This window comes from Megalopta genalis, chromosome 5 (assembly GCF_051020955.1).
Source record: "Megalopta genalis isolate 19385.01 chromosome 5, iyMegGena1_principal, whole genome shotgun sequence".
NCBI classification, from domain to species: Eukaryota; Metazoa; Arthropoda; class Insecta; order Hymenoptera; family Halictidae; genus Megalopta; species Megalopta genalis.
In genome coordinates this window covers 4,189,025-4,212,285 of record NC_135017.1, presented here as the reverse complement: position 1 = coordinate 4,212,285, position 23,261 = coordinate 4,189,025, and the positions used below count along the sequence as shown (strand labels likewise).

The following is a 23,261-nucleotide window of genomic DNA, read 5'->3' as shown; positions in this document are numbered from 1 at the left end:
TAAAACATTCTAAAGTGTGATATAATTGTAAATATGTTTATTTGTTTCATTATGTTCCTATATAACAAATGCATTTGTTTTTTATGACGATTACACTCGTCATCATACAAAAAAGTCATCTTTTCATGACGTGTATATTCGTCAGAAATATACCGATCAGAAAAGATATCAAACAAATCACCTTTTCATGACGAGTATGTTCGCCACTAAACTATGTCATTTTTCGTCATTGTCATTTTTTCATGGCGGATATACTCGTCATGAAACCAAAAAAGATTTCCCTTCATGACGAGTATACTTGTCATCGATCATAAAAAATATCCATTCATGACAAATATACTCGTCATCGATCAGAAATGATATTTTTTCATGACGAGTATACTCGACATAAATATCGAAATGGTGACAAACTCAGATTTCAAATATTGTCTACTATCGAATAAAACAAATTTTCATCTTCTGATCTCCCAAAATGGCAACCTTCCTTAAGGAATGAAAAAGAAAACGAAAAAAATCTGATCAATAGAAACCAAAGTATACTAAAAATAGAAAGCACATCAATCAGATTAATTGTATCGAATCACAGCTCGGCGATGGTTCTACATGGCCGATTTAGGCGGATACACGCCAGTAATTGTAAGGGTGTTTGATCGTCGTCACGTTTCGCGCATGACCGTCTCATAACGTCATGGAAGCACGTGTTAACGACTCGCCTTCATATCTATTTAATCAGCACGAGACTCGGCCAGCCATCGCACTGTACCATAATCTCATAGCGTTACTCGCGCACGCACACGCGCGCGCACGAACGCCAACGGTAGATCAGCGTGCGTGTGTGTCTGTGTCCTCTATCGATCCACGCACGACCTGGTGTCAATAAGGAGCCATCAGGTCCGTTTATGCAGGACGAGTCTCGTGTCTAATATTAGCCTCAATCAGAGCCAATCAAGAAGAAAATAGCGCCACACGAGTACGCGCTATTATTTATCGCGTCCGTACCGCACACGTGACGCGATCTCATGACCGATATATAAAGGTACCATGATCTTGAACGGAACTACACACTGGTCAGACGTTTTCTGCGGCGCGATCGCTGCTCGCGATCCTTCGATCGGTACCGGTACATCGTACGTTGTCCTTCTTCGACTTGGTCGATATTTGTATCGCGAGTAATCTGATCGAAATCGATTGAAAAATGCGCTCGAATTGAAAGGCGTAGGAAATTTGAAAATACTCTGGGAAATATAAATATTGCTGGCATTTACGTCGTTTTTCACTGTATGGAAATCGTAGAAACGCAGAATTCGTTGCGGAGGATTTGAAAAGCGCGCCGAAAAGGAAGCGGGAAATTCGATAATACACAGTGAATTACAAACGTCGTTGCATTTTGAGACCATCGGTGGCATTTGCGTCATTTTTATCGTGTGAAGTTCATAAAATTGCAGAATTCGTTGTGGAGGATTTGAAAAGCGCGCCGAAAAGGAAGCGGGAAATTCGATAATACACAGGGAATTACAAACGGCGTTGCATTTTGAGACCATCGGTGGCATTTGCGTCATTTTTATCGTGTGAAATTCATAAAATTGCAGAATTCGTTTGTGAAGGATTTGAAAAGCGCGCCGAAAAGGAAGCGGGAAATTTGAAAATACTCGCGTGGAATTGCAAAGCTCATTGCATTTTGTGAGCATCGGTGGCGTTTGCATCGGTTTTACCGTGTGAAATTCGTAAGAACACAGAATTCGTCGAGCAGAATTTGAAAGGCGGGCCAAAAGTAAAACACGTGGAAAATATGGAAATATTTAAACAATTGTAAACGTCGTTCCACTTTGTAACTATCGGTGGCAGTTGCATAATTTATACTGCACGAAACTCGTGAAAGCACAGACTTCGGTGCGCAGTATTCGAAAATCGCGGGAAATCTGAGAAAGGCGGGAAATTCGAACGCTCAAATTCCCAAAACAACAAAATCGTCAGATTTCCAAAAGACTGAAAATTTTCAAACGAAGGACGCGCGCTCACAAAATTAGATATAAAATTGTTCAAGAACGTAAACAATAGTAAAATCTTTCACGGAGAATTCAAAGCCGAAACATCGAAAGTTCAGACTCCGCGGACAGATTCTTCGGAGAGGAACCGAACGAGACTTTGATTCTTAGATTCGACTAGGAAGAGAGCTCGTCCGTCGACGATAAAACCCACGAAGATGCGCAACACGAGCACAGAGCAAGTTCTGAAGGACGAGGAATGCTTCGAGATCATTCGGAAGAAGCTGCACCGGGACGCAATGGAGGATTTCTCGCTGATCACGTACGAGGTGGTGCCGATCGACGAGGTGAACGGCTTCATGGGCCAGTACTTCACCTTGAAGGCTACGGTGGCCTGCCCGCAGTCACCATTGGAAACGAAGAGCATCAACTTCTTCACGAAGATACCACCGCCATTGAGCAGCCCCCAGTACGACTTCATGAGGGAGTACGGCAACTTCAAGAAAGAGGTGAACCTGTACACGACGGTCTTCCCGGAAATGCTGGACGGCCTCGACAAAATGTGCATCCCTGAATGCTTCCTGGGTCTGGAAGACGACGTGATCGTGTTAGAGGACATGGCGCACAGCGGCTTCGAGATGACCGACAAGCTGAAGCCATTCGACCTCGAGCACTGTAGGATCCTGATGAGGATGCTGGCCAAGTTCCACGCGAAGTCGCTGATCTTCGAGGAGGTGTACCAGAAGAACCTGCACGACGAGTTCTCGCACTGCATGCAGGAGACCCTGTGGCCGCTGAAGGACGGCAGGGCGAAGGCGATGTTCGACGCTGCTGTGAAGGGCACCATTTCTGTAATAGACTTGATGCCCGGCCTGGACCAGGAGCAGAGAGCCAAGTTCAAGGCCATAGTCGAAGAACTCTGCGAGAATCACGTGGGGAAACTGCTGCCCTCGACGAAACACAAAAATGTGCTGTGTCACGGGGACCTGTGGGCCAACAACATTCTCTTCAAGTACGACGACGACGAGAAGCCTGTCGAGTGCTGTCTTATCGACTTTCAGCTCGCCAGGTGAGCCGGCGTGGATATTGCAATATTTTCTTGACGCTTGGTTAGTCTTAGGGGATCTTGATCATTTTCTTTATTTCAATATTAGTAATGTTCTTTGCAAAATGGGTTTGTGCAACACAGGTTAAGGTCCTAGAACCAGCAAAAAATTGCTCATCTTATCGATGCTTTGCTACTCTTTGATCGTAGGATGATTTTGAGGGTTTTTCACAAGATGAGGAATGTTGTTTGGAAAATATGTCGCTGGTTAAGATCGATCAGCGACCTAGAATCCACTTTTCTTTTATGAAAATTCCCATCAGTTCCTCAGATATCGAATGATCCAGGTACAGAGATGATACTAGTGGAGGTAGGATCAAGATCAATGTGTGTAAATTTTAATGACTATGATTCGTCCTACAGGTTATGAATATTACTCAGGAATAATAACGTTTCACAGATTATACTTAAAATGTATTTATTCTACAGAGTGTTCCAAAAGTTACTCAAAATCGGGAAATGGAGGGTTCCTCGAGCCATTTGAAGTAACTTTCTCCTTTGCAAAAATTTTCTCCGTGGCTTCGTTTACAAGTTATTAACGAAAAACAATGACCAATGAGAGACGAGATCAGCTGGCGCGAGGCAGCCGAGCCAATGAGCGGGACTGGGCTCCTCGACTGCTCGTTAGTTCGGCCGCATCCCGCTAGCCGCGCTCGCCTCTCATTGGTCAGAGTTTTCCGCTAATAACTCGTAAACGAAGCCTCGGATTGCATTTTCGCTAAGGGAAAAGTTGCTTCAGATGACCTCAGAAATATCTAACTAATATGTTTAATCCCAGCTTCAATTGCCTAGACACAATTTTCGGTCCAACTTAGGCCCAATTTCGAATCGATCACGTTAATCCGCTATCTTTCCAGGTACAACCCGCCGGCGCACGACGTCCTCTGCTTCCTCCAGTTCACGACGGTCCGACAACTTCGCGAAGACCACTGCAACGAGCTCTTCAAGATCTACCATGAAACGGTGTCCGCGGCTCTGAAGGACGCAAACTTGGACATCGAGAAGCTGCTGCCCTGGGACGGGTTCGTCGAGTCCATCGACGACCTGAGAAAGATGTGCATCCTCCATGGCATCCTTAACATCCCCATCATGCTTCTGGAGCCTGTGGCAGCCAGCAAATATTTCAGCAGGGAACCGGAGCTGCTTGAAAACGTTTTGTACGTCGACAGGACACCGTTGATGTGCGAGCAGATGAGGGACGTGCCCAGGTACAGGGAGAGGCTGATAGATGCTCTATTGGAGCTACACGAACACGTAGCCGGCTAAGAATCGCTCTGCCATCTGGTGCTTGTTTTTTTCGTAACGGATCCGCGGTCTTCTTTATCTTGCTGACTTGGAAAGTGAGCGATGAGCACGGCGAGTCGAGAGATAGTCTCGGGTAGTCTCGGAAGCTCGAGGAACACGATCAATTATGGTTAGGACGATTCACGCTGGGAAACAGTGTGACACATTCCTTTTTCAGGAATGAAACCTGAAGATCACGTTAGGTTTTATTTTCATAACTACGATTTGTCCGATCTTAGGCGATCTCTCTATAGTTTTTGCTTTTTATAGTGATACAGATTTGTTACTATTGTTGTTTATAATAGCTTCTTTATGAGTTTTAGGTGGAAGGTTTTAATTTGTCGATTGGTTTCAGTGAAATCTGACGCAGCTTCTTCCTTTTCGATATTTTCTTGTTTCAAATAGAGAATTCTTTTGCTGAAAATGTTCCTGCTTTTGTGAATCAGCTTACCGAAATTGTAGGTTATTTCTTGTAAGTAGGAAATTGTGTAGTTAGAAAATTTTTAGTTAATTAATCGAGAGTTTTTAAGGAAGGATTTTTTTAAATAACTTTGTACCGGTTAGATTGTTATTGTGGTAGCTGAAATATTATCTAGAATAGTTTTGTATCTGTTTAGGTAGTATTTAGGAAATGTTTCATGTCATTGATATTGTTATTATGTTCGGCGTTAATAATTATGTTACGAATGATTTTGTATTATTCAGAATGTTGTTACGTTTGGTGTCAATAAAGAAAAATGTTGTTTAGAGATATTTCTCGTTATTTTAAAAATGGTTCTCAAAGAGATAGTATAACAGTTAACGTTGTGTAAAAACATAGTGATACGGTTATGTTAAGGTTATTTGATATTATATGAAAAACAAGTTTTAGTAACCCAACGGTTTTAAGAAATTTTAGAAAGTTTTACTTGCTTTTACTTACTTAATAGCAAATTCGTCTTAATAGGAGGCTTGATATTTCTGCGATAGAATTTTCTAATATTGATAATGACTTTTCAAATTATATTGTAAAAAAGCAAAACCAAAATGTTCACACTGAAACAAGTAACTATGACAATATTGTTGTAGTTACTCGTACATCTATCGTGAAATAAAAATAAAGTGATGATATCATATCTACTCTGACCGCTTAATAACTTATTTCATGAAAATTTGTTAACATTTTCTCAAAACTATAACTTTATACAAGTTTATAATTTTTATTATTAGATACTTGCCAATGATAAACCACCGCAAGGGTAGTCACAGGATTAAATCGTATGGACAGTTTATGCTCTATTTCTTTTGTTCTGCTAAATGAAAAATTATGAAAAAAAATCATGAATGTTCTACATAATGGGACATAACGCCATGAATTTTTTCAGAACTTTTCGTTCTGCAGATCAGAAGAAATAAAGCATATTCGGTTAACCCTGTTAATAGAAATTTAACTCTGCAACTACCCTTGTGGTGAGTATAATTGAAACTTGACTGTGAGAGGGTTTTCCTTGATTGGTCTATCAGATGACTTAAGCAAAAGTCAATTCAGTTAGACGGCACATTATAAGTGGATTGCGGATTTTATGCAGTTATGTGAAAAACAAATAGATGTCATTTAAAACAGTAGGAAGATTAACACAATTGAAAAATGTTGATGCATTACTTTCAGCTTGTTATAGTTATTACGGCAAAAAAGATTGAGTGATTCCTATTTAAACCGGCAAAAAAATCCACAACCTAGTTATAAGTATAGGTTAGGTTTGAGTTAAGTCTGGATTAAGGCCACAGCTTTTTGCATATATCTTAGAAATTAAAATAGAACGAGATTTTCCAGAAAGGAAGAAGTTGTTCAAAATGTCGAGTTGCACAATATACTTCATCAAAATCTGAAAGAAGCACGATCTCGTAAATAATTAACACTTGTTAACACTTTGACTGCCGCGTCACTCATATGTGGAGTACAGAATTATTTAAAAGTTAATTTTTACGCTAATCTATTTTATTTTTCTAATTTGATTAAAATCCGCAAAGCTTTGATTGAAAGCTTTTTAAATTGGAATTTGATTGAAAAAAAGTGCCTCGATTTTATAGAATTGTATTAACCCTTTGTACTCGAAGTTACTTTAATCTCAAAAACAAGACAGTACTTCTGACTATATAGTATTTCTATAATACTATAGAGTACTATATAATATTCTATGTATGATGTTCTCTAATATTGATTTATCTATAATATAATATTCTATAATACCATAGAATATTTCTACTTTTGATAATTATTTTCCTGTTGTGCATATAACAATAACGATTTATTAAATGTAGATAAATTTAATGATGCAAGAATTATGTTGAAAAATAATGTAGCAATTTACAGTGTCGTCTCAGAATCACCATTCGACTGCAAATGGTTAATAAAGTGTTAATGAAATCCGACAGAAAGGAGAGGACTATGTCGCAATGGACATAGCGCAATGAACACACAAAAGACGAATATTCTTATCTTCACAATTTCTTATTTCTAATCGTTACAGTGCGCATCAAGAGTTAACAACATTCGCTTGTCGCGACACTCATATAACGTGTCAACGATGGAAACATCGTTAAAGGGGTACAAAAGGAATCAGGTGTTGATAATCGTCGGTGCTTCCTCCGAACGTCACTGACGAAACGCAGAAGGAACTAGCATGAAGCGTCCATTGACCGCGATTTTATTATTCGTGATAACTAACTGGCTGTGCCGCGTGATTATTATGGTTCTGCTGGAAATCTTGGAGCGTCACTGTCTTGCAAACATCCGGTTTGCCGGCTATGATCATCGCAAGCTTCGTCTGTGAAAGAATCGTCAACAATTAGCAATCGTTTTTGTAGAAAATTGGCATGAAAGCAGTTTGAATTTCCCTTCCATCGGAAACACTATCATTCTAGTAAAAATCACAAAATGGTGACACAAAGTCTCTTGGAAATTTAATATTTCATTATCGTCGTTAGTAACAGTCGTTACTATGTCTGATAACTAGACTGCGGATTTTACGCGTTTATGGCAAAATTTGATAGTTGCAATTTAAATTAGTATAATAGATACATTGAGAAAATTAAAAAATTTCAGTGCATTATTTTCAACCTATTGAAATTATTGAAGAACGAATGAACTTGTTATTCTGTTTATATTTCTTGCAATTGATGATGACAATTTGTATTTTTCATTCAAATCTGCAGCCTATTGATAACCATGATTTTCTATCTTCGGAAAAAAAATCAAATCGATTTTACACTTATTCTTAGCTAACATTGTAACACACACCATAACATTCTATTTATCTTGGCTTAGTTTACGAGAGGATGCTTTTCTGTCATACCTTGCTAGGGGATACTTTCTTGTCATACTTTATAAGGTGACACATTTTTGTAATTCTTTACTGGAGGATACTTTTTTGTCACACACTTTTATAAGAGAATTATTTCTTCTTATTTTTTTATGAGAGGATACCTTTTTGTGATACATTACTAGAAAGTAGTTTCTTGTTATATTTTATAAGAGGATACTTTTTCGCCATACTTAATTGGAGGATCATTTTTAATATATATATAATACTTTATAAGATAATATCATTTTGTAATTCTTTACCAGAGGATACTTTTCTATCATACTTTACAAGATGACACATTTTTGTCATACTTTTCTAGAGGATATTTTCTGTCATACTTTATGAGAAAATTGTTTTTTGTCAAATACTATTAAAGGACACTTTTCTGTCATATTTTACTAGAGAATACTAAAGTATTATATTGTAAAGTAATATATATTATATATCTTCTAAAGAAGATCATTGAAGCAAACAATTTTTTGTATTGCAATAATTCTTTTAGGAGAGAATGTTCATGTTTGTCTCAGGTGCTGATGTTTGCTTCAATGATCTTATAAAGTATGGAGATCATAGGATAAGTAGCGTACCAAAAACTTCTGCATAGCTGTGTTGAACCACTCAACGGGGTTTTTGGCATACGCGTTCTTGAGATCTTCGTCGGACTCGTTAAGAAATTGATTGACGACGGTGCAGATCACGTAATATCTCAGGGAAAGGAACGTCTCGGCCCACAGGCAGAAAATGTCCAAGAGTTCGTCGTTCAGCTTCCAAGTAGCCTTTATGTATGCTACCACGTCGTTGATAACGTGCACGAACCAACGGGAAACTTCACGTAGGAGCAGGACCATCGATTCCTCTACTGTGGAAGGTCGTACCTGGTTTTCTGGCTCTGGTAAACTCAGAGCTCTCCACAAGCTAGTCGCTTGCTGCATTGCAAGCTTTGGATCCGTTAACACCTGTGACACATACGAATCTGTTCCTGAATGTTCTTAGAGAGATTTCCACAGCAGATATCGATAACACTGTAATAACATTATCATCGAGGAGATATTGATAACAGTGTAATAACATTGTCGTCGACTAGATATCGGTAATAGCATAATAACATTGTCATCGAACGGATATTTCGATTACAATGTAATAACATTATTATCGAATAGATACATCGATGACATTGTAATAACATTATCATAAAATACGATATCAAAAACATTATAATAACATTATGATCGAACAGATATCAATGGCATTATAATTGAGCTAAATAAAACAATATATAATAATAATAATGCCATTGATATCTGTTCGATCATAATGTTATTATAATGTTTTTGATATTGTATATATATATAATTGAAATAAAAGAATTTATCTGTAAGTGAAGTACAGGACATCCCAAAAGTTATTCGAGACCAGGAATTGTGTTCCTGAGACTATTTGTAGTAACTTTTTCCTTAGCGAAAATGCAATCCGAGGCTTCGTTCACGAGTTATTAACGAAAAACACTGACCAATAACTGGCGAGATCAGCTGACGTGTGGCGCCCGAGCCAATGAGCGGAACTGGGCTTCGCGACAGCTGACCTCGCCGCCTCGTGTCAGCTGAGCTAGCCTCTCATTGGTCAGTGTTTTTTGCTAATAGCTTGCAAACGAAGCCGCGGATTGCATTTTCGCTAAGGAAAAAGTTGCTTCAAATGACCTAAGGAACCTATCATTTCCCGATTTTGAGTAACTTTTGGGACACCCGTATAACGCATTAGATACTAAGAAGTCTTCCCAAAGAATTTCAGCAAATTTATGATTGAGAGATGTTTCTTTGATTTCGTTAACAGAAATTGGTCTATTTTTTTGAGGGCTTAATGTAATCTCGCTGAGAGTTTGTGGTAAACTTCCGTAATTATCATTAAAGTGTCTTTAAACTGTATATCCATATACGTCATTCGAATACATTATTCGTGTTTATTTATTATGTATTTTAATGTTTATTGTAGTATATGAAAAATAGAATAATGTGATTCTAATCGTTGAAAAAAATGTTTTCCGTGTGCACATGAACGAACGAGACGAATAAAATATAATTTAGCGTTATTATCAAACAAGATATCAATAACATTCTAACTAGATTGAGGATCTTATGCATTTATGACAAAATTGGATAGTTATAATTCAAAATATTATAAAGATTAAAGCAATTAATAAATGTCAATCTATTGTTTTTGATCTGTTAAAAGGTTAACATGCTATTTAGTCTCGATTTTTTACAATTCATGCGGACGATTTCTATTTTGTATAAAAATTCGCAGTCTACTAATAACAAATGGCGACGAGTCATTTGAAGCTATCATATAAAATCGTGGAAAATATTTGCTTAAATGAATTGATGCACCAGATGCACTGTACTTATTCGATGCTTCAAGCTTGACGATTTAATTTACATTTAAAAAATCAATAGTTTGTTATTATCCATTGACATTTTACTGAAAATGTAACGACAACATGCTATGAATGGTTGATCAGATCGAATCGAAAATTGACTCTTGTCACTTAGTCGAACGAAAAAAACATTTTAATTGCTTAAGAATTGTAATTAAATTGTGATTACTAATTGTAATTAAATAATTTCTTTTTGTACATGAAAATTACCAACCAGCTTGATCACCTCCACAAACTTTTTCCCAAGTAGCATCAAAGCACGAGTTTCTGCTACCGTCTGACGTGTCAGGCCTCGTTGCAGCTTTCTGGAGCATCGGACGCCGTGTATGACGGTCAACTTCGTCTTGCTTACGTTCTTCTCCGTCACAGGAACTGTAATATTCGTTCGTCAATCAGCTTCCGTGACATACATGATTAATAGACTGCAGTTCTGTATGCGAAATAAAAAATATCTCTATCGATTACAAAAGTGTAACCTAAACGTAACCCAAAAAGAAAAAAAAAATCAGTGGAAAGGGAAAATGCAATTCGAATAAAATTAGTAGCAGAGAGCACGATATAGGAGAAAGCAGAAGAAATGAAGAAAAAGAACAAATCAGAAGCAAAATAAAGAAAATAGGAAGAAGAGGAAAATACAAAGAATGAAAGAAACAAGAAAAACAAAATAACGACTCGAAAAAAATGGTTAAAAAATGTGTAAAATAAAACTACTTTTACGTTATCGCTATATGCCATTGTATATTGCAACAACAAAATTTTAATTAACAGTTATGCCGCATATCAATCACCTGTATCCTTCCTTACTACAAATTCATAATACGTGTACTATTAAATTCATCAAATGCATCAAATGCAAAATACTTTAAATAGTTTTAAAATCATTAAAGAAAGCGGTGTGTATTTTTGTTAAATTTCTGTATCTTGCAATCTTAGTGGACAATTTTCATTTTGCATAGAAATCCGCAGTCTACTAACAATATCTCAAGAGTCCACGAAACAATGTCTCATAGACCATCAGAAATCATTATGTCTCCCTCAAAAAAAAAAAAGAGAAACACACTTACAATCCATCTCGTCGACAGAATCGACAGGCAGATAATGGTCGATGCTTTTCTCCAGATGGGTGAGAGCATCGTTCAATCTATCAGCCGTGGCGTTCGCGACCATAGATCCTATCTGCGTTACGCTTTCGGCACGAGTCAGAACAGGCTTGATTTTGCTGGTCATGTAGTCCTTCGCGCTGCTGTACATCTTAAAGAGACGCCAAATTAATTGATCTTCGAACGCGAAACTACGGACAACTGTTTGGTCGTCGAGAAACGAGTGATCGACGATCTTTCGTTTCCACGCAGCGCTCTAATTTCCTACAGCTTGCACAAGCGGATCGAAATGCGCCCCGTAAAAATTGTTTTCAATTCTTCGAGGTCCTCTGCATTGTGGAGACAGTCGATGATCGCCTTCGCAAGTCGCTCGTTTCTCAGCATCCGACGATACACGCATGAAAGAACTTACTTGTCGAGGGGGCAGATGCACCGCCGGCACCTTGTCTTCGACCACGTCGATGCCTTTGCAGAGCAAATGGTCGATCGTCGTGATTGGGCCAACGAAAACGTTGATAGCTGGTGTCGCTATCGCCGTCGCCATCACGAACGATCGTTCGGCAGTGCCCAAACCCCAGTTGATCAACGAATTCGAACGCTAAATCGGATTAGAAACGGTGCAAGTGAATTTCTCGCGGGAACTCGGGCGCCGATGGAATCCTATTATTCACAGCCGACCACGCGAGTGCAAGAAAAGCCACGAGTCTACCGATAAATCGTCGCAGGTAAAACACCCATTGAGAGGAGCTTTCCGAACCCGAATCTCCATTTTTCAATCGTTGCACGCGCGAACATATGGAAATTTCGAAACAACGATGGATCGAGAATTATTTGTTGCGCGAGGAAAATTGATTTTCTCAAAAACAAATCGAAAACAACTCGACCAGCATATTGTCGGTTTGCAATGGAAGCTGCTGAAATTGAAGGGGAACCAATCAACGCGGGTATCACTCTAACTCGAAGTGCGACGACAGAAACGAAAGCTTCGCATCTGCGAGCTAATACAATTGGCGCAAGGCGATAAATCTGTCGATAACTATTTTCGCGAGCCGTGCAGAGTGGTCCGCTGGAAACGGTCCTCCTCAAAATCTGACTTTCGGTAAACGTTGCGAAAAGATGCGACGACAAGGCTTTCCAGCTTTGGATGTAAAAGCGTTTTGCGAGAGTTGAAATCAGTCAGCGAAAGGTCAGGGAAAGCGACGCTGTTTGCGGAAACGTCGTGCCATTCAAACATTACGCATAGATCTTACCTTTATCCTGGTGTACACGTTGCCGGCAATCTGTTTGCCATCTTCTACGATGGGCAGCTTCAGTATTCGGCTGATGGACTCGACGTGCGGCAAATCGGAGTGCCGCCGCTTCAGAGTCGGCGCCGCCATTTGCGAAGTCCTCGCTGCGAAAGGTTCAACCTGTGCAACAAAGTCTTCTTATTTCACGCATTTCGAATGTAACACTGCTACTTTCATTCGTTCTAAGTGCACAATCGTAGCTTTCTCCAGGGGAACCTGTTGTCGAAGAATGTTTGCACAGTCTTCTTAATCGTAAATTTTCTTTCTGTGTAAGCTTTATTATTTATTTATTATGTCACCGAGGTGTGAGAGATGATCTGCTCATTTCAGAATTCAAAATAATTATTTTATATAATATAATTATTATTATTTATTATATACATTATATAAATATTATAATTGTATTATATTATATATTATGTATTATTAATTATATATATATATATATATATATATATATATATATATATATATATAATATAATAATTATATTGTACATAATTATTATACAAATATATAATTAATAATAATTTACATTTAACAATTTCTAATTTATGTTTATATAGATAATTTGTAATTATAGTTTAGTTTATAGCTATAGTTATCGTTATAATTTAATTTGTAGTTATAGTTATAGCTTAGTTTATAGTTATATAGTTATAGTTCTAATTTATAGTTATAGTTATAGCATAATTTAAAAATGTTATTTAGGTTCTGCAAGTCATATGTGCCACCCTGTATACACATACAAATTATTTTCAATTGTAAAAAATATTTATTACAATCGGTATTTTGAATGATTTTAGAGAATCTATGGATTAGATGAATTATCTATGGATCGGCTTAAATGACCGGTGCAAATGCACTCTAGTTAAATGCGCAAGTCGCGTGGCAGGCGTGGCGCGGCCTAGAGATATTAATCTGTCGATGCGAAGACAGCATTAAATCGTACCTAGTTTTAATCGTAAATTCTCGAGAGAATGATGTAACAGCGGGGAGCAGGAATTGCGAACGTGAAACGACGTGAACTGCGATGGAAATTTCTAACGCCAGGGAGATAATTATCCGATTAGACTCAGCAGACGGAGTTATTAATACAGCATTATTGACAACGATTTCAATATCCCATTAATCAAATGTCTGCTCCGATACTGCGACAGATACTGTACGGAAAGATAAATTGCTATTGCAGTTGAACAACGGGGCTTGCGGCTATAATACTGAGCAACTAAATGTATTGTATAATCTGACAATTATAGTAATAATACTCATTAAAATACAATAATATTTATTGTATAATCTGATGACTGTAATACTGAGTAATGAACTTTTTGGTATAATCTGATAACTATAATTCTTGAACAATGAAATTTATTGTATAATCTGATAACTATAATTCTTAAACAATGAAATTTATTGTATAATCTGATAACTACAACTCTTGGAGAATAAAATTTATTTTATAATCTGACGACTATAATACTGAGCAACAAAATGTATTGTATAATCCGACAATTACAATGCTGAGCAATGTATTTATTATATAATCGGATAACTGTGTTACTATACAATGTATTTATTGTATAATCGAATGACTATAATCTTTGGGCAACGAAATTTATTGTATAATCTGACGACTATAATATTTGACAATTAAATGTACACATACAATCTGACAATGACAATACAGAGCAATAAAAGTTATATAATCTGACGATTATAATACTGTACAATGAAATACAGGGTATCCCAAAAGTTACTCGAAATCAGGAAATGAGATTCCTGAAGTTATTTGAAGTAACTTTTTCCTTGGCGAAAATACAATCCGCAGCATCGTTCACGAGTTATTAACGAAAAACACTGACCAATAACTGGCGAGATCAGCTGACGCGTGGCGCCCGAGCCAATGAGCGGAACTGGGCTTCGCGACAGCTGACCTTGCCGCCTCGCGCCAGCCGATCTCGGCTCTCATTGGTCACCGTTTTTCGTTAATAACTCGCAAACGAAGCCGCGGATTGCATTTTCGCTAAGGAAAAAGTTGCTCCAAATAACCTCAGATACCTCCTATCTCCCGATTTCGAGTAACTTTTGAGACATCTTGTATACACTAATTTTACAACCATAATACTTTTCAATGAAATTGAATTGAATTGTTAATTTGACGTCTATAATATAGAATAACGAAATATATTGTATAATTTGACGACAACGATATTATGCAACAAAATGTACACATTCTAGCTAAGTATGCTAAAGCTATACTATACTAATTTGACGATCATAATACTATGCAATTAAATGCAAACATAGAATCTGCACTGAGAAACGAAATGTTGCTCTTGTTGTGTGCATTTTACTACAATTATTATTACTCGCCGATTTCTGACGCACAATTGTTTATCACACGATTTCCATGACAATCGCGATAGCTATGTTGGCTTGTAATGCGTTCAATTATTCAAACGTTCGATAATTTGTATCGGCGATGTACGTTATTTTTAGCTCGACTATTACATCGGCCGATAACTAATTAGAAGCGATAGCGTTCACTTGACTATTTCTATTTTCCGTTAGGACGATAGCAAATGTATTATCGATTGGACGTCGCAAATTCTAATTTATCAGGAGGGCGCGAACCGTAATGTAGCGAATGTTCGAGTTCACGGTTCGAGAAGTTTGAAACACTCGAGCGAATGCTTGTCGACCGAACGGATCGAAGCGAGACAGGGCATAACTAATTAACAAGATGAGTAAGTGAAACTTTAATCACTGCTGGAGAGAGATAAAACTATGTTATATTTACCGTGTTGAACATTTAATCGAGGAGAGCTAACATGAAATAAATTCTACTTTTATGTATGAAATATTTATTGTATTTAGTGTCGCGAAATTGATTTTTCAACGAATATAATTCTTGCAATAGGTCAGCACATCTTTGAGATGAAAATTAAAACTGTTAATTAAACGCGGCAAATAATAAAATTGTTAACTGTAAGAAGTTTTGCTGTTCTAATTACTAGCATTGCTTGCCCTAATTATATATACTACTCTAAATACGATGATATATTTTTACAACATCATAATAATTTAAATTTGCATGAATAATTTGTATAAGAGTAAAATGCCGTCGCACTCGACTTTTAACGTAGTTTCGAAATTAGCAATTATGTATGTGTTAATGATTTGTTAACTTTATAGCTGAAGCGTAAGAAATTCTTGAAGTTGAGACATTTTGGTTTTTAAATGAAACTATTAATAAACCTGTTAATGATGCAACAAAAACAAGGTTTCAATGTATGTATCAGGCACACAAACGAATAAAAACCGTTTATTAGTTATCTTAACGCAATATTATTGTCATCAACAAGATAAAAATTCACAAGTGTCGTAACAAGTAGATCTGCATTTTTCAAAACAAAATTCAATATTACTGGTAATGAAATGATGACTTATAACCACCCTGATTTCGCATATACAATAATCTGTTTCATTTTCAACAAAATCCTCGAACAAATGAATAATTTAATTATCGTACACTATACATGGAAGAACAATTTTATATATTCATATTCATTTCTATCAAACAAGCTAAGTGTTCATTTTTATGATTATTCATAACATTCTTCAAAATAATAATAAATATTTCGTTACTATAACATCTCATTTTATTATTATTATTTCTACTGTTACTGATTTGTTCTGAGAACAATAAATAATATTTAATTATTACTAATTTTATACCAATAATGATATTGCCAATTTATTTTATATTGATATATAAAACTAAATATAAGCTATTAGACTTACACCTTAAAATTTTGATAGATCACTTATCCAAAACAAAAATTTTATTTTGGAAAATTTTTTACGAATAATTATCGACAGGTGGTTATTTGTAGAAATGAAAAAATCAAACAATTTACAAGAAAATTTTTTTCGCTAATAATAAATGCAAATATAATGATTATACTATGGATCTTCATGCCAAATAAACAATGTTTGCATGACAAATATCGCTATACGTCAAATGAAAATGTTAATTCTCGATTATCCGGACCTCCAATGTTAGAATTCTTCATTATACGTTTCATACATAATCGACTCAATCTAAAGCAGCTCACGTTTAAAATGATTTACCACGCGCGCGCGCGCGCGAATAAATTATCAAAAATTTAGTTTGGCTTTTTGTCCTATTATCCGAACATTTAACCTGCTTAGTCCGGATTATCGAGGCTCCACTGTGTAATCACGATTATATCTGTTTTTTCACATATTGTTAAAATTTAAGTAAAATTTTTGTTAAATTAAACATTTTGATAAATTAAAAATACATGTAATAATGAAGCATATAACACATTGTTCATATTGCAATATTGTTTTCTTTAGTACATACGACAAATACAAAAATAAAATAAAAATTAAAAATTAAGAAATAATAAAATAATGAAATTAATATTTTTGTTTGCACGATACAAATTATCCTATGTTAAGAAGGTTTAATATACCCAAGAATATAGTATATCTGTGTAATGTGTTTCTTAACTTTTGTCGGTTATGTAAAAATATATTTAGCAATTCAGAAGATCATGTACAGCTGCATGAACCATGCTTATATTTTCTTATAACTTTCGTATACGTATCTAAATACCTATGCAATACTAATTTTCATTTCAGACTAACGCTCGAATTATTTGTTCGCCAATCCTATTCACAATTTTAACCAAATATTTGCCGCCAGGCACGGGTAGCCTAATCGACGAAAGGAGGAAACGAGAGAGATGTCAAACGACACAAAAATACACGTGACATTTTCGTGACCAGCTACGTATCATCGCACCACCATATTTAAAATCGCAACACATAGCCGCCACCTTATCGCTATCATTTTTCTTCGACGCGGCAGCGTCGAGTTTCGCGAACAGATAGTTTGGTCGAGAGGTCACGCTACGCGCGATCGAAAAATCGGCTGTAGTGTTCTCTATTTTTTGTCCAAGCGAGAGCCAAAGTGCCCGATTGTCGGTGCGCGAAAATGTCGAGAAACGGAATGGTACCGAAAACGGGTGTCGCATTTTCCCGAGACGGCTGCTTCTCGAAACGAAGCCGAAACGACCGAGGAAGCTGCGCCGCGGACGATCGCAGTTGGCGTTTTCCGAAGAACAGAATTCCTCGGAGCCGGCTCGAGAAGCCGACGAAACACGCGTCGGAATCGCGTCGAAGTCGAAGGCGATCGCGCGGAGAGACGACGACTTCGCCCGCCCGTAGCAAAGTCTCTTCTCTCTCCCAGTTTCGCGACCGCTCCAAAATGGAGCCCGCTTACCTGCGGCTCGCGGCACCCTGTCGATCGGCGAACATTTACCTGGACACGTGGACCGTCGTGCGGGCTGGCGAAGGGCTCGAGAACGGTGCAAACGGTCGTCGGCAGCGGGAGGTTCGGTTGTCAGAAAAGTTGGCGTGTCGCAGGAGAACTGGCAGCGGACTGCAAGCCAGGGTTGCGAAGTGGATCTCATCGACGTGACCTATGACACGCCGATAGACGCCGGGCCGCCATGATGGCTCGCGGACTAAGATTTCCGCAACGGCGGTCTCTCCTGGCGTCGATAAAACTGTCTACAAAAATTCGCCGGTGCTAAATGCTTGACAGTGATGGGTGGAACATCGTTAACCTTCGGACTGCGGTTACCGTGCGGTGACTCGGTCGTTTTGACCCACTGTACTTCTAACCAGTTTACTGTTTTCGACGAGTATACACGTCATAAACGAATGGCAATATTTTGTGTCGTGACGAGTATACTCGTCATAAAGAAATTGCAACATTTTTGCGTGATGACGAGTATACGCGTTGTGAAGAAATGGTAATGTTAGTGTTGTGACGAGTATTCTCGTCATAAAGAAACAGCAACATTTTGTGTTATGACGAGTATACTCGTCATAAGGAAATGGCAACATTTTGTATTATGACGGGTATACTCGTCATAAAGAAGAGACAGCTAATTGTGTAACCACGAATATACTTGTCATGAAGAAATGACAACATTTTGTGTTATGACGAGTATATACGTCATAAAAAATGACAACATTTTGAGCTATGACGAATATACTAGTCATGGAGAAATAGCAATATTTTGTGTTGTGACGAATATACTCGTCATGATGAAATGGCAATATTTTGTGTTGTGACGAATATACTCGTCATGATGAAATTGCAACATTTTATGTTACGACGAGTATACTCGTCGTGCGTAAAAAATTGCTGATTAAATTCCAATTGTAGTAAAAATTAAAATATATGTATTCGTAAATTTCAAGGTTTTTTTGAATATTTGGAGGTCAAGGAATAAAGTAAAGAAATTAAAAAATGTGAACAATTATTATGAAAAATGCCGTATATAGTGTCCGGATTTGGTAATATACTCATCGTCGCTTCCTTTTTTTTGACACATTGTAGGTTCACATTTTATTTGTAATACTACAAAAATTCTGCCGCAATTTGTGCACATTGTAAGTGCAAAGTGACACTTTTGTTATCTGTCGAGCAGAATGTGTTGGCGACGCGATCGTTTTGTAACACTGCTATTTTACGAGCAATAAATATACACCCGGTGTAATCAGCATACGTTATAACGTAAATTTTCCTCTTATCAGGAGACAGGAGAAAGGTCAAAGGAGTAGCTCCATTCCAGATACATCTTGTTTCTTGTGGATTTGTTCAGACGCGTGAACAATCCAAGGAGTTCGAAAGTGTGCAACTGTTTTTATTAACGATGCAATTTATTTCTCACCGATCTTGAATTCGACTTTGTCCAGGTGCGGATTTCCACCACGGATTTCCACGATCGACTGTCGCTGACTTTCTCCGATAGTATCGCGACTGTTCACTTCCGGTTGTCGTGTTTCATGCGCAAAACCGATCCTGAACGCGAATCGTATGTATAATAATTAAATACATGTTATTAAAGGTAATTGTTTGTAAATAAAAACAAAAACAAATGGTTACCGATTACATTAAAAAATGACGCCTTTAGGATGTTTTTTAAGAATTGTTTTTAAAACAGATATTTTTAAATCAGTATAATGAAAATGATTTTAGTACGTTTATTAAAAAAAACCCACGAGAGAGAAACAACAAACAACCATTTATACACATTGTACAAATAAGTAACATATTCAGAATGTCATTTCTCTATTATATAAACATTTTTACGTTCATATTTCATATATTCCATCCTAACTTTTGTTTAATAAATTTTTATTCTTATAGTTTACAAATCCTGTCCTTTATTACATGTTATAAAATCGAACTTATTTCAAACTTGATTAAGATTTACTTTTTTAATATTTAAACTTCAATATTTATATAAACATTGTCTATTCTTAAATTTTTAAGAACGTTTGTTTCCATATTTGCTAAATTTCTATTTCCAGCAACATTTCTTCAATTGCTCTAATCGAACACATATAATGTAACAACGTTGTTCAAAACGTTGTTCAAAACCTCTTCAAAACTTTTGATCTCGATTAGTACTAGAGAACCTACTAGGAACAATTTATTTACTCGTCACGTTCCTCACGGTGGATAGCAATTAATAAAGATCAACTTTCTCCAAATTCAAGTAGCAAAGTACAAACGCGTACGTTCCTTTCAATTAGGCTCGACAGAAAGAAGATGACCTTGTCATGTCACATTGCAATCAACTCAAACCAAATCCTCATCTCCGCAATTTATCATTTTTAATCATGCACCATAAGTTAGCGATCCTCGCAAAGAGCGCAGCACGATACATATATACAGGGTGTCGCAACAAATTCTCAAAATCGGAAAATGAGGAATTCCTGAGGTCATTTGAAGTAACTTTTTCCTCAGCAAAAATGCAATCCGCGGCTTCGTTTGCGAGTTATTAGCGAAACACACCGACCAATGAGAGGCGAGCGCGGCTGACGCGTGACAGCCGAGCCAACGAGTGGGCGGAGCCCAGTTCCGCTGATTTGCCAGAGCCGCGCTCGCCTCTCATTGGCCAGTGTTTTTCGTTAATAACTCGTAAACGAAGCCACGGATTACATTTTCGCTAAGGAAAAAGTTACTTCAAATGACCTTAGGAACCCCTCATTTCCCCGAAATGACATAATTTTGGAAAACCCTGTGTAATTCTACACATAGTAATATATCAGTGATGCAGTATCTGTATCGCTTACTAACGGAGCAGAGAGGGTACAAAGGTATGGTCATAATCGCCGGCGTTTCTTTCGATCGTCACTAAAACTCGAAATCAAAATGCAGAGTAACTGGCACGAAGCTTCCATTGTCCATGGTTTTATTGCTCGATACCATTTTGATGGTGATTCCGCATTTCTATTGATTTCGGTATGTATCTCTCTCCAACCAGCGTCTTCGCAATCAATGGCTAGGAAAAAAGAAACACAAATAATTAGTTAGTGACATACAAGAATATACCGTCGAACCATCATCTTCTTATAATTAACGCAAAATGTCACCGCTTTACACTGGGACGACATCTGCTATAATTAATATGAAAATAATTTTACAAATAATAGTTATATGCTGAGGCGATAACACTGTTACAATTTATATAAAAAAAATGTCGTTTCATAAGAACGATCGTTTGATGCAAATATTTTCAGTTATAAATAATATTGGATCGGTCCATAGGTTCGTGCGGTTTAATTTCGATTTAAATTTTCCACATAATAATTTCGTGTATGATTCGAAAGCTTTGATTTTCTTCTGTTGTACGATCGTATAATTGTTCGTTTCATGCGAGTAATAAAGTGGTGAATTTTTTGAAAACTATAAAGTGTCAAGATAACAACAACAAACATCTGCGACATATTTTGCCGTAAGATTAAATCGTAAAATGTCTAAATTCATGTTAATTTGACACTACATAGTTCTCAAAAAATTAATCACTTTACTGCGAATTTAAAAACTACTTATTTAACACCTATATATTGTCAAGTTAACTCAACTTATCATTTAAACATTTACGATCCAATCGCATTGCAAAACGTGTCGGAGATGTTCATTCATGTTAACTTGACACTCCATAGTTGTTAAAAAATTGGTCACATTAGATCAACCACAATCACATAATAGGAGATACTAAACAATCGCATAATTGGGCAATTAATATGCGGAAAATGTAAAGCGAAATTAAAACCGCACGAACTTATGGACCGATCCAATAGTTGTACAGGATGTCCCAATGTCTTGTAATCCGGAAATGGGGGGTTCCTGAGGTTATTTGAAGCAACTTTTTCCTTAGCGAAAATGCAATCCGCGGCTTCGTTTGCAAGCTATTAGCAAAAAACACTGACCAATGAGAGACGAGCTCAGCTGACACGAGGCGGCGAGGTCAGCTGTCGCGAAGCCCAGTTCCGCTCATTGGCTCGGCCGTCTCGTGCCAGCTGATCTGGCCTCTCATTGGTCAGTGTTTTTCGTTAATAACTCGTAAACGAAGCTGCGAATTGCATTTTCGCTAAGGAAAAAGTTGCTCCAAATAATCTGAGGAATCCCCATTTTCAGACTGCGAAAAATTTTTTTAGACACCCTGTATGCAATATGTATTCTGACTCGTATGTCAGAGCCATTTGATTGCTCGGAGTGAATTTAACAAACAAACAAACTGACTAACTAGCTCTAGGTTAGTTCTTCATCATAAATCTTAACACTTCTACCATCAGCTATACCCTAAAAAACTCCATTGAATGAAACTAATCCGTTTAACGAAACAAAGTTTACATACCAGAAGAATTTTTAACTCTCCCGCCATCCGTTTCACACTTTGTGTGATCATGTCGTCACCGTCGGTGTCCACTTCGTAATCCAAGCCAATCAAATGCTTCAGAGAGTTGGGGCCGTTGACCGTCAGGATCAAAATGGTTTCGAAAAATGGTACGATCCCCTTGCTGAGCATATTCTCGATATCCCACACGGTGTTGTTTATCGAATACCGCGACCAGAGGAAAGCTTCTCCAAGGTATACAGCGAGCAGAATTGAATATTCCAGTACAGCATTGTAGATTTTCAAGCGGGCGATCATCAGTTCATAATAAGCATGGAAGAGCGGGCTAAGTTTTACAAAGATTTCGTGCACCTTGCGGCGGACGAATGCCAATACGTCCTCCAGGAGCATCTCAAATGCTTTCGCCGGTGTGTCTGCGTCGCGCTTGTCCGCAGGGAAGATGTTCTTTCTCAGTAGATCGAGGATGTCGTGCAATGTTTTGCCTGGGTTTCTTAGCACCTGCAACACATCGGATTTGACCATTTTTGCTGTCGTGTAGCGCCGCGCTCGGAGTTATCGGCACGCAACGTAAGGATCGCGAAGGCCACGCCTTCTGTCTCCCGCCGAGGTTAAATTTAACCCCATCACGAGCATTTAGGCGACCACGGGGAGCGAGACGCGCGACGAGAGTCAAAAGCAGTGTACTCGCGAAAGGAGGCTGCGCAAGGAGTGGGGTGGTGACGCATGCGCAGAGAGTCCTTCACTGCGCCACGGAGCTGCACGGAACGGCACGTCTACCGGGTGAACATCAGAGTAAGTATGGATATTACTGCGAACGTCCCGAATACTGCGGTATTTTATAAAAGTAATAAAATCTAATCTGATCTTCTAAATATGAATCTCATAATTTTTTATACGTTTAATATTGATAATTTATGGCGTGCAAGTAACAGCAACCGCAATTTTAATTCATTTATTGACTTTTG

General features: G+C 37.5%; 3 protein-coding genes across 7 annotated transcripts in view; 1 reads left to right on the top strand and 2 right to left on the bottom strand.

Annotated features, from left to right (window-relative positions):
* The first annotated feature begins 991 nt into the window (after positions 1-991).
* Positions 992-5,123, top strand: LOC117219936 (uncharacterized). 2 transcript variants are annotated; one of them, XM_033469517.2, is made up of 3 exons: positions 992-1,127; positions 2,157-3,054; positions 3,948-5,123. In XM_033469517.2, exons 2-3 carry the CDS (start codon positions 2,204-2,206, stop codon positions 4,354-4,356), a joined length of 1,260 nt encoding a protein of 419 aa, XP_033325408.2. In that variant the 5' UTR covers positions 992-1,127; positions 2,157-2,203; the 3' UTR covers positions 4,357-5,123. The 2 variants fall into 2 exon arrangements, with proteins under 2 accessions (XP_033325408.2, XP_033325397.2); XM_033469506.2 differs by having other exon boundaries at positions 1,038-3,054.
* A 1,721-nt stretch (positions 5,124-6,844) lies between these two features.
* Positions 6,845-18,037, bottom strand: LOC117219672 (lipid storage droplets surface-binding protein 1). Its single transcript, XM_033468993.2, has 7 exons — positions 17,895-18,037; positions 12,500-12,658; positions 11,662-11,847; positions 11,214-11,400; positions 10,364-10,521; positions 8,306-8,674; positions 6,845-7,181 (listed from the first exon to the last, which is right to left on the bottom strand). Exons 2-7 carry the CDS (start codon positions 12,626-12,628, stop codon positions 7,065-7,067), a joined length of 1,146 nt encoding a protein of 381 aa, XP_033324884.2. The 5' UTR covers positions 12,629-12,658; positions 17,895-18,037; the 3' UTR covers positions 6,845-7,064.
* A 1,579-nt stretch (positions 18,038-19,616) lies between these two features.
* LOC117220056 (uncharacterized) overlaps positions 19,617-23,261 on the bottom strand; it is a 20,130-nt gene continuing 16,485 nt past the window's right edge. For all 4 annotated transcript variants that reach the window (XM_076522355.1, XM_076522356.1, XM_076522354.1 and 1 more), the window contains 2 exons: positions 22,297-22,794; positions 19,617-20,937 (listed from right to left, as the gene is read on the bottom strand). In XM_076522355.1, coding sequence (XP_076378470.1) covers positions 20,848-20,937; positions 22,297-22,794 — 588 coding nt within the window. In that variant the 3' untranslated portion in view covers positions 19,617-20,847. The remainder of the gene's footprint in view (positions 20,938-22,296; positions 22,795-23,261) is intronic.